Genomic DNA, 12,411 nt, shown 5'->3' with positions numbered 1-12,411 from the left:
AAGACACCATCATTTCCCTCCTTTTGCCGATCATGTCGCTATTTAGCATACATTCAGGTGGGATGTTCAAGGTCATTCATGAAGTCGATTTTTGACCCTGGCCTTCTTTGTAGGGCCATGCATTTGGTTAGTCCCACGACCCCCACTATATATATGTAGGGTCAGATTCAGTAGACAATGTTCTAGACAACATGTTTTGTCCTATATGGGCTAAAAGTTTTGGAATGGGCTGATTTTTTTTGAGGATGATCTCTATGGTGAGGAGATTATCCTCACAAAAAATCGGTGCATTTCATATAGGACAAAACGTTGTCTATCGAACGCTGTCCATATATATATATTCGGTTGCCAAAGTCCTAGCCAAAGTGTTTTGTCCTATATGGGCTAAAAGTTTCGTAATGAGCTGTTTTTGTGAGGATGATTTCTACGGTGAGGAGATTATTCTCACAAAAAAAAATCAGCCAATCCTGAAATTTCTAACCCCAGTTTACAAGTTGAATTGTGAACCATCAATTTTTTTTTTCCACAAAAAATTAGTCTATTCCTAAACTTCCAACTCATAAACATGTTGGCCATTTAGTTGGCTCTTGATCCTTCCCTATATATATATATGCATGTACTACATATGTGCAAAATGGCTTCTTTCCATCCCTCCAGACACATCACACAAGTTTTTAAAGTACAGAGGCATTTTCTGATGACAGCACCTTCTGTTAGCAGGAAACGCGGAGTGGTAATGAAAGCAGTTCATGGCCTTATTTTGATATGATGTATAAGCTTTTATCCAATCGTGAGGCATCTGCGACCTAATGCATGGGAAGGGAAGAAACATCTGTAGGCTTTATACCAGCAACAAGGTACTAAATTTTGTATCATCGGTTGGAAGATTCTAGTTTCTGATTAATAATTATTACTAATTTGATTGATTATTTAAATCTATGTGCTTTTTATAGATTGGCTGAATGGGTTTATTGTTGTACAATTTCCTGTATGAAAATGTGAGAAGATCCTAGAGTGTGAAAGCTTGTTTTATTAACCTCAAATCAATACCTGATTTTGACGAGTGATGTTCTGTAGAGAGCATAATTGTAAACATGGTTATGAGATGCACTTTTCTTCCACTCATCCATCTCACCATCCTTATATTTGCCACACAACTTATTAACTGTTTGATATTTGGCTCCATATAAGCTAATAAGCTGCATTGGTGGTCTGTCTTATAAAATTCCTCTTCTAATTTGATTGAATATTTGTGTTAAATTTACACTCTACATACTCAGTCTTAGTTCTACTTATTTTAAAGTTCTTAAACCGTAAAATCTTTCTCCATATTCTAATTTTCTGTTGATTTTCTCTCTAGTCTCATCAACTAATATTACATCATTTGCAAATGACATACATCAGTTTATTCATCTATATGATTTGAGCTAACAAATATGGACTGAAAGCCAATCCTTGATATTTTTAGATTAAATGTAGCTGGAGTTGTTCATCACATCTCCATCTGCCCCCTTACACTCGTAACTATCCCAACATATATGTCTATTAGTATGTTAATATATCCATTAGAGACTTCTTTCTCAATACCCAACGAACTAATTCTCTTTGTATTTGCTTTCTCTCTGTGAATAAAAATTATATTAGTGTTCTTATTTTCTCTATTATTTTTCTAACTAGACATATGTCCTTGATGGGTTGCTCTACCCAAACATAAAACCAAATTGGTTATATGATACATATTCATTTTTGGTTGTAATCGCTTTCAATCACTCTTTCCCATAATTTCATATTGTGGAGCATAGGTTTAATACATGAGTAATTAGCACCACTTTGAATGTCTCCATTTTTCTTATGTATGTATGTATAGAGGTACACTATGATGCCTTTCCTTTATTCATCCAGCATCTTTGTATTCTAAAATATTATTGAATTGAATACCTTAGTCAAGAAAATCCAAATTTCCCATGTATCTCTTCCTAGTCCCAACTTTCTTTGATGTTATCAAATAATCCCTCCACCGTTTCTAGTTTCATCTCTTATTAACTTGACACTCTTTCTTTGTATTGTACCTAACATTAAATGTTGAAATAGTAAGTTTTCTTACTCTTAATTTGTGCCAACTTGTAACATCATCTTTCTTACGAGTCCGACTTTGAAGCTTCAAATTTCGAAGGAACCCTCTTACCCTCTTCATTACAAGACACACTTTGCATTTTCTATTGAGTGCTGATAATATGATGCGGTTTTGGCGCATGCACTTGACGCGTTTGCTCACAGTCCAACAATCGTTTGACATGTGGTGTGAATGACATCAGCAATAAAGAGATTCTCTCTTACATGTTGACCTCATTTATTTTTTGAGATTTCAAATCTTAAAAAGGGTTGTTGAGCCCATATTGATTATCACATTTACAATCTAACAGCATAGCCTTTTAGATTTTATGAAAATATTCATATTAAAAACAAATAATGTTAAAAAAATATTATTTTTCAAGCTTGATCCAAGGTGTTGAAAATGAATGCTCACCGAGCACTCAAATTTAAAAATAAAATTCAAGTGTGAAAAATAATTATTTTTTTAAAGTTAATATAATTCTGTCCTCTACGACTGCATTGCATCGGATCATGTTTTTAATATGACAAGGTGATCAAATCAAAAAGTTTTCTTTATATCAGTATGGGTAGGAGAGAGAAAATGGCCTCAGTTGCCTTAGTCACATATTGCGTCATATTATCAAAATTCTTTTCTATTTATTTCACTCATATATTTCCACCAAGATTTTAAATACCTCCTTTTGAAATATCACGTAATCCAATGGAATGGTAAGTTTGGGTTGTAACTGTTTGAATAGACATGCATGTCTATAGAATTTTGACACCATTTGTGTCTCTTACAGCAATCACGAGTTGATTCTAATTGAGTCTCTTAGAACAATGACGAGTTGTAACTCATTGAGTTCAAATCAGTTCAACAAAGTTTTAGCAAAAAAATAGGCCCTTCACGGGCATCCATGTGAGGTTTAAATTCGAAGATTTGCACCATCCCTACGTGCGTATTACATGCGCACATACGCTTTAAAGTTTTTTTGAACCTATCCAAATCCATTTTATAACCCATTGGCCCTCAAGTGCACATGGGCTTGACTCATATATTTTTCACATTTATTGTACTATGTGAGAATTTTTATATAAGAGTAAAACTCTTTAGTTGTTTCTATCTGATGTGAGATTAAAATTTTACACAACTTACGAACAAATCACTTAATTCTTACTTTCATTTTGCTATTACTTTTACATCTACTTCCATTTAAACATTAGTAAATCTTACATTATTTTAACAAATACACAAGTCAAAGACTTTTTGACTTATTTTCTAATTTAGTCCTTAATTTCTTACGAAATTGATTTAGGAACCCCTCCCAAATTTAAGACTCTTTGAAGGAAATGGGAAAGAGATAATCCTTGGGATATGAGTCTAGGGTTGAGCTAAATCTTTTTAGCTACACTAAAATAAGTGCAAAGAAAGATATTAAGTGTCGTTATATTTTTATTATATTTATCATTACAATTGAAGTCATGGTGGGGGGGGGGGGGGGGGTCTTAATCTTGGAAGCCCTCTGAGATTTGACTTTTTACAAGAAATAGGAGGAGATCATCATTAGGATATGTGTCTAGGGCGATGAAATTCTTTTTACTTAATTTAAAATAAAGCTAAAGAAATATTCTAAGTGTCTTTATTCTTTATTAGGTTTATCATTACAATTGAAGAATTATAAATAATAATAAATAAATAAATAAATAAAGCAAAAAAAAATAAAAATAAAAATAGTTTGACAATAGAAATTCTCTTAGTTGAAAAGGACTTGTTCCAAGTGTCAAGCCAGTGAGACTAAGAGGTGTAAAGACACAATTTTTGCACTTACTTTATTAATCCATTTGTTAACTCGATTGCTATAGTTCTCGATGACGGATGGATATTCTAAGACCGTGTTTATTTCCCTTGCTATGATATCTAACTCACAGTGTAAGATACACTATGCAAGCATTCAGTATTTGTTTCTTACATGACAAACATTTTATTAATTTAGCGCATACCACTCATCGAGAGCGTAGCCAAGAAAATCTGGTAAGTGGAATCCCACCAAAATGTTGGGATTCCTCTGTCCAATGTCTCTCATTTTCTCGTTTAATATAGAAAACACTTTCCGTACTTTAGTAAGATCTGAAATCTTATTAAGGGTTGTTGGACCCACCTTTGCTTACCACATTGGTAATCCAGCACCATAGCCTCGTAGATTTCATGGAAAAATTTAGATTCAAAATAATAATAATAATAAAATATGTTTTGAACATCATCAATGGTGTTGAAAAATGGAAGGCTATCGAACTCTCAAATTTAAAAACAAAATTCAATTGTGAAATATATACTTATATATAGATACATATATTTTTAATTTTTTTTTCCAAACTTCTTAAAATTTCTTCTCTACATCCTAATGGCATCTGATCATGTTTTAAGTTGCCACGATGTGAACTTATGATTCTTAGGAAGATTTAAAATCTTACTAGGTGAAAAGATTGCCCTCACCCTACTTCCTCCAAATTTAAACAATCAAATATATAAAAATTCTTTAACAACATATTTCTCCTACTCAACAAAGATCGAATATGAAGAATTAAGGTATAAATCAATTTTAAAGGATAATAATTATTTTTAAAATTATAAAAAATATTTATTATGAAAATGTAATATAAAATTGAAAAATTATGTCAATGAGATATTTATTAATTTTAAGGAGTATTTAAGATTTTGTATTACAATTGTATTTTGTAATGCATACTGAAAAAGGTCATGATAAAACGACGCAGTAAAAGATATGCGGTATATACGCGAGTGATGTTGCAAGTGCACAAAATCATAGATCTTTTTCTTCGGTATATACAAGGAAAAAGATATGCGACATGTCCTTGCCACGTCAGTTATGTACAGACAAATAGTATGGAAATTAGATTTGGCTAAGGGTTTTTACCACAAGATCAAGGAAAATCTAATTCAAGATATGTAAAACAAATTTTATTGCAGCTAAACAGGTCCTAAATGTCGTTATTTGTCACTAGATGTGTTTATAAAGTTCATATGAAATGTTCTTTATAAAGAAACCTTAGAAACCATACAAAACTAGAAAAATATAACTCGAAACATAGAAATCATCATTTTGGGACTAAGAAATTTTTTAAAAATTGACCAAATTACTAAAATACCCCTTAACGCTAAAATACTCCTAGAGGCTACATTATGCTTAGGAAAACCCTTTCAAACACAAAATAACAATTGGGAATCAAAAAATTATTTTGTCTATTTTCACCAAAATTTTCAAAATTACCAAAATACCCCTCGTGGGGTCCATACCCATTTTAGGCTAAAAAGTCATAAATGAAACAAACCAAAATTTCTAATAAATTTCTTATTAAAAATTAATTATGAAACATTCCAAAATATCAAAAAATGACTTTCCAAAACAAAAGCCTTGTTTAGGGTACAATAGTAATTTTTCAACTCTAAAATTCGAAAATCTGAAATTAATAATTAAATTTTTTAATAAATTTAAATTGAAATCTTAATGCATCAAATTAAAATTATTAAACAAATAAATGCAATTAATTAAAACCATTAGGTCAATTTCAAGTTTAGACCCATTTTTCAAGTGGGGCACACCCAACATTTAATTAAAAAACCCTCCACGAGGGATCTCAAAGAATTTTAAATAATTAAATAAAGAATCCTCAAAGAATTTTAAATAATTAATTGATTTGATTTAATTAAGCATAAGTCAAATAAATCAAATCAAATAATAACTACTTGAAATCTTATCTAAAATCACCTAAAGATAAGTTCGATATTGACTCTATCCAAAAGAGACCTAATCTAACACAAACCTTACCAATAACTTATTGAAAAAGGCAATCAGACAACCAAATCTTGTACGTCTTCAAAAACTCTAAGAAACAGAGGTCAAAATCTTCTCGAAGCTCTACCAAAATTCTAAATTTGAAGCTTCAACTCAATACCTATACTCTAAGTCTTGATTTACAACTTGAAAAATACTTAAAAGACCTAAAATACACCTAGAAAAGTAAGAAAGACATTCAGATTTAGTAGAATAAATTCTCATCTTTGAGTTCGGGAAAAGATCTAGAAGCAAATACAGATCGAAAAAATTTGCACGAGTCAATCTCTAAGGAAATCAATTGTCGCAATCACTCAAGTAAAATTTTTTATCTTTATTTTAAATTTAGGTCTTTTTGCAATATAGATCTTTGATAGTAGTAAAAACTGGCTTTCGTCAGATGGGATTGGCGCCTAACACTTTCCAATTTCATAACCTGATCCCGGTACCTGTAATCTTTTTGTAGATTTTTATTTTATCCGTCTAGAATCAATTTTTTGAATCCTAGACCGTAAAATTAGGTCACGACTTTATAAAATCCCATAAAAAATACTTTTCTCTGATAAAAATCTAAAGTAGATCTGCACCTGAGGATCAAGGCACTTTCTAGAAGCATGGTTTTAAAATTCGATTTGACGTCTCGTCTTGTACTGGACGAGACCGAGTTGTCTTGGTCAAAATAAATTTTTTAACTCAATTTCTAATTATTTATTTATATATATATTTATTTGAAAATAATTATAATATTTTTTTATATTATAAATTAAGTTAGATTAGAAGATGTTTGGTTAGAAATTTATATTTTATTTAGATAATATTTGAATTTAAATACTAAAAAGATAATTATTGTAAGTAAAATATACAAAATCTTGGTCGACTTGACCAAAGTTTTACTGACTCGGACGAGAATTTTAAAATCTTAACCACATTTCACAAGATAAGGACACAATTGAGATGTCATATCTATCCATCTTGTTCATGGATGATACCGAGTTGACTTTGGTCTCGAGATTTGATATCACAATGAGAGGACAGGACGATACGTCAAGCTGTTCATACGGAGAAACAAAGTAGTTAACTTTGTAATTATGATCATGTAATGTGAGCAATCCTTTTCAAGTAAATCTCGGAGTCTATATCGAGCCCATGTCTAACTATGTTTCTTAATAAAAACATAAAGCTTGATCGAAAATGACTCTTTAAACGATTCCACCATCCCTTCTCCCACCAACAAATAAGAATCTGACAAATAACTTAATATTAAACATTTATATAATATATTTTAAATTCAAACATTAAACGGTGTACAAAACCTCATCATGTCAAGTCGTCATCAATTCCTTCGAATCAAAATTCATGGTGTAACTAAATTTAGTAAGCAAAGTATATTTTAAGAATTCCCTTCTTCCAATACTTGATCATTTCTTAATCTCATGCCAACACAACGACAAAACATTTAAATAAGTAGCTTAGGCAGATGGAGGAACATGATTCATACTCCTCCATGTTTTGTTGAATGTTTAAGAAACCCCTAATGTTTTCAAAACTAACTACATATCCCCTTGATCTTGTTCTATTCCGAAAGACTAATGAAAATGAATTAAATGATCTTCACCTTCTAATCAAAAGCCCTTAATTTTTATCTTTAAAATCTTCATCTTTAAGATCTTCAACCTCTAGAGTGAACTATTTTTTGACTACTAACTATTAATATTTTTTTTATTTTTTAGTATAAGAAGGGTTTCAAGGGATTTGAACCTAAGACCTTGACAACATCGTCCCAAGGTCTTACCTCAAATCTTATACATTCTCAAAAATCATATCTTGGGGTCTAGAGGTTTGAAGGGTCATGGAGTAAGAATCTTAATGGTTCAAGATGAAAGTAAAAAAAGATTAATCCTATAAATGGAGGATGATTGGTTTTGATAGAAAAGTTGGGCTTTTTTTTTTTTCTTTTCTTCTAGAGGTTGAAGATGAGGGCGGTTTGGTAATTATCAAAATGTATCTCAAATATCTACTTCTACGTTTTAAAATGGATGATGAGGCAGAACATAACTTATGAGGTTGATCTAAGGAATTTTAATAATTCTATTGTATAAGTTAAAATTCCATTGTATAATTGCATTCTTTTGGGACCAACTACTTGCATATCACAGGTTTTCAGTTGCAACTAACCTACTAAAAATAATAATTTATTATAAAATAAATAAATAAAAACTACTTCACATATCTATTTGTTGGATCTAATGTGACGAATCTTTGTGATCTTCCTCAATCCACTTCGTCTTTCTTTCCTCTCATACTCTAATTGATGTTGTCAACAATAATCACAAAGATCCTCTCTTTGCGATGTCACATCCACATTTATGAATTGCAATTGATAGAAGAAGGAAATGGTGGTGCTAATGAATCTTTCCTTTTGGAGTAATGATGAAAAAGAAAAAAGGGTAGCATTGGAACCAACTGTTGGTGAAGACACCTAATTTTGCACATGCCTGGCGTGTAAACTCTGCTACCCATTGTGGCAAATTCCTAGTGATAATTAGTGCTCCAAATGTTTTCTTAAGTATTTTCTAGATCCTTTTTCGAAGCCTTGAGAAGACATTCTACGCCTAGGAAAACCTTTTTCAAAATGGACACCATCCCTGTTGGTTCAAACTAGATACTCCCCCCACCCCCCCCAACAAAAAAAAAAAAAAAAAACCCCAACTTTTTTAAATGAGCAAAATATCCCTAATCATGCATACCCCATATTTTACGTGAAAATATTCCTAGAATACTAAAAATATAATAATAATAATAATAATAAATCTTAGTTTTTGTTTATTTGTTATGGTTCCCCTCAATTCCAACATATAATGTCCCAAAACATATCCAAACATCTATTTTCCTCAAAAATCGCATGCAAAAACTCTAGAAGCCCTAAACATCCATGGTAACTGCCTGTCTTTGTGTAGTGCCATGCCCATGCTTGTATTGTGCCATGTGTCTTGCTCATGCCTATGCCCATGTTTGTGTCCTTACATGTACCCTATGCTTGTGTTCCTAGGTGTGCTTGTGCACGTGACCAAACATTTGTTCATGCTCGTGCTTTTGTCCATGCTTGTGCCTACACCCATGCTCTTTCCCGAGTGATATGAACAGAATCCACAAATTCTTTTGCTAATCATTTCTATTACAGTTTTTCATTTTCTTATTATAATATAAACATTTGGGGTAGAATCAAATTTCCACTCTAGCATAAAAAGTTAAACAGTTCGTTAGCCTTTCAAGTCTACAGAATTGTGTTTTGAAGTCCATATGATAGTCTTTTTAGTAATGGGTTAGGAGGGTCATTTCATAATTTTTATTTTACGCTGTTTTTGTACTTTTCTTTACTATTTTAGGTTTTCGTCAGTTTATGCATTTACCCTAATTTGGAAGAAAGAATTTTGCCTCTTCAGCTTGCACATCTTTTCATCTCTTTTTCTTGGTCTTTGTCTTTGTTTCTTGGCCCAGCCCAGACATTGTTCCATGTACCCCTGCCCCAATGCCCTTGGGCTGCTTGTTGACCATGGATCAGATTGACTCTAAAGTTTCCCACTCAAACTGAAATTCTATTTACACTCTTCTAACCCGACTAAAACCCGCTCACACCCACAACACCCTGACCTAATATATTCAGGAGTTCAAAAGATCAATCCCATTCTTTGTGGAGCCCTCATAAGTGTGTTCTACCCTAGAGCTAACATTCTAAATTGAGTTAAACTTAATTATGAATCTAACCAAGGGTTGGGATTGATCAAACATCTTTCCAACATTTAAAGTAAAACCCCCCACAGTCCCAAACTCCTAATCAACCTCTCCTAAATTATTAATAAGGGAAAATTACTTAAAGGACCCTGGCAATGAGAGTTTTTTTCTAATTAATCCCTAAGTTTTAGGGCCTCTCTTAATAATCTATTTAGTAAAACTTTTATTTCTAATCAGTGTTTGGGAAATCCGATATCACCATTAAATCCGTTGTGAAAAATTATTAAGAATAGAGTATAAGTTTGTGCAATTTCGAGTTGCGAGACTTTTCAGTTGACTCCTTTACTATAGTTCTAGCTCAATTACATCGACCCTTCCTAAACAATAGAAGGAGTGCTACTCTTGAACCCATGAATGCAACCTTTAAGCGGAGGATCTGACAAGAGTTGGATTTAGGGACTTAGTTCAGAGAGGAGGATCCAACCGCTATTCACAAGATCTTGAAGCTGATTGAATAATAGGCAGGGGCAAGGGACTGGCTCTCCTCTTTAGGGAGGCCCGAACCGACTTCAAATCGATTTGCTAGCTTTCTTTAGCGGTTGAATCTCTCTCCCTTTTTTAGGGTTAGTCCGCTCACTACCTAGGTCGAAAGAAAAGCATACCCCTTTTGTGGCTCATGGAAAGTCCTAGAAAAGTAAGCATGTTTGCTGAATAGATCAAAATATTTCGTTATTTGAAAGGCACTAGAAATTTTGGTTTGTTCTACAAGCATACGAGGAAATATTGTTAACATGGATATTGTGCTACTGACAACGATGGTTGTGATTTGTACAATAAGGGATCTACTATATTTTATGTATTCAAGCCTGACCTGAACCCGCTGACGGAAGTGATCGATTATCCACTGGTGGGTGAGCGAAGAAAGAGATGAATGAGATGGCTGGCTGCTTTATCCGGCCGGAAGTAGGTGATTCTAGACCGGCTAGTGACTCCTTCCCTCTTTGGCTATTCGTTAATACATATATCTGGTTCCCCGCTGACTGGAATATGAGTTGGTTTCCCGCTGACTGGACTCACAAATAGTTCATTCAGTAGTTGTCCAAACCTCAGATGTTCCAGAAGACATCTAGGTGAATCACTTACAATTTGATATGCCAGTGAATTGTGCCTGAAACAATGACCTTTTCTGGAAACGACTTGCCCGACATTGCCTTTCCTCATAACCATGCTTTATACGAGCCTGGCACGTAGAGGGTCTTAGTAGATGACGAACGGGTCAACACTGAATATCTAAGTCTTTTACTTCCTACGTGTTCCCATTAATCATCTTATGATGAAAAGAAGGAAACCAGCTAGGAATACCATAGCAATAGAGTATAAGTTTCTGCAATTTTGAGTTGCGAACGTCAAGTTATCATCAAAATAAAATAAATGTGAAAATGATGTTTGTGTCCCTATGACACTATAAATACCAAAACATAAGAGAAAATTCCAGATTTCCCACTTTCTCTTCTCTTTTAAAAATAAATCCTAAAGAAAAACCTTAGCCTAGTTTTCACCGTCTACTTTGATTATCATCTACACCAAGCTTTCATTAGGTTTCGACGTTGGAGAAGAATCGGTCAGCTCATCATAAGATTCGAGCATAACCGAAGTAGTAGAGATTTCGACCACATTAGAGAGTAAAATTTTGACTCAACTTGATCTAGAACATTCTTGGTAGCTTCCATAGCTTAGATATGAGGTAGAGAACTTCTAGATTTTTCAAATAAAAGTAGTTTTCGATTTAAGAACCAAAAGTGTTTGATCAACCGATTAAGAACATGGGTTGACCGACTCGGTCACCCAATGAATAAGTGCAGAATGTGTGCTTCTTCAGTCGATCAAGAAGGACTTAGTCGTGTCTCATTTATAAGTACAAAATGAGGACTTCACGGGTTCGATCAACTGAGAAATACTCTGTCGCCCCATGAGAAGGCTGGGTCAATCGAACCACCACCCCATGAATAAGTGAAAAATGTGCATTTCTCATGTTTGGTCGACCAAATTTTCATAGCTTTCGACAGCTTCAACCACTAGTTGATGGTTTTTCTCGAGATTGTGTACATAACCCAATTTTGACCATTTTGGGCCATTTTTTCTTCAAATGTTTTTATAAAATGAGCTTTGGGTTTTAAAATTCATTGAAAACTTTAATTTATCTCTTTAAAAGAGTGTACAAAATTTGGTTGAATTTGAGAAAGAAAATGGTTGAATGTTAAAACTTCAAAGGATCGCATTGTAGGTGCCATGTCTTTGATTTTGTAGAAGAGAGTGTGGACTCTATTTGGGTGCTTGTGTTGGTGAATGGATATCCAGGGTTGCCATTTATTTTTTATTATTGCGAGTTGATGTTGCATGTTTATTTACTTTTTTGTACGAGAAATAAAATTGTTATTTATGTTTGTCATGTTGGGTGGATGCATGGTATAAAGTTGAATATCTATTTCACGCACTACAATTGGGATGGTGAACTCCTATAAAGTATTGGCTGCATAGAAGAGTAGCATCACAACAAGATCTAGGAGATTCCGTTCTATCTTTACCAATAAACTATGTAATGTAAATGAAGTTTGTAGAAGAGTGGAATTGTTTTGTGAGAATCATATGTTCACTTGATAGTCTTAAATGAAGATGACTAATCAATAATCATTACCAGTCTAGAGTGGTCGAATGTATTGACATATTGTGA

At 33.1% G+C, this 12,411-nt stretch overlaps 1 protein-coding gene across 3 annotated transcripts in view; it reads left to right on the top strand.

Annotated features, from left to right (window-relative positions):
- Positions 1 to 1,125, top strand: part of EMB2746 (RNA-metabolising metallo-beta-lactamase family protein) — a 40,801-nt gene extending 39,676 nt beyond the window's left edge. For 2 of the 3 annotated variants that reach the window (XM_086453180.1, XM_086453182.1), the window contains one exon: positions 721 to 1,125. In XM_086453180.1, the coding sequence (XP_086309306.1) occupies positions 721 to 810 (90 nt within the window). In that variant the 3' untranslated portion in view covers positions 811 to 1,125. The remainder of the gene's footprint in view (positions 1 to 720) is intronic. The other variant, XM_086453181.1, reaches the window with a different exon arrangement.
- The last annotated feature ends 11,286 nt before the right edge of the window (positions 1,126 to 12,411 follow it).

Source organism: Akebia trifoliata, chromosome 9 (assembly GCF_017979445.1).
Source record: "Akebia trifoliata isolate Shusen 1 chromosome 9, ASM1797944v1, whole genome shotgun sequence".
NCBI classification, from domain to species: Eukaryota; Viridiplantae; Streptophyta; class Magnoliopsida; order Ranunculales; family Lardizabalaceae; genus Akebia; species Akebia trifoliata.
This window is presented reverse-complemented; position numbering and strand designations above follow the sequence as displayed.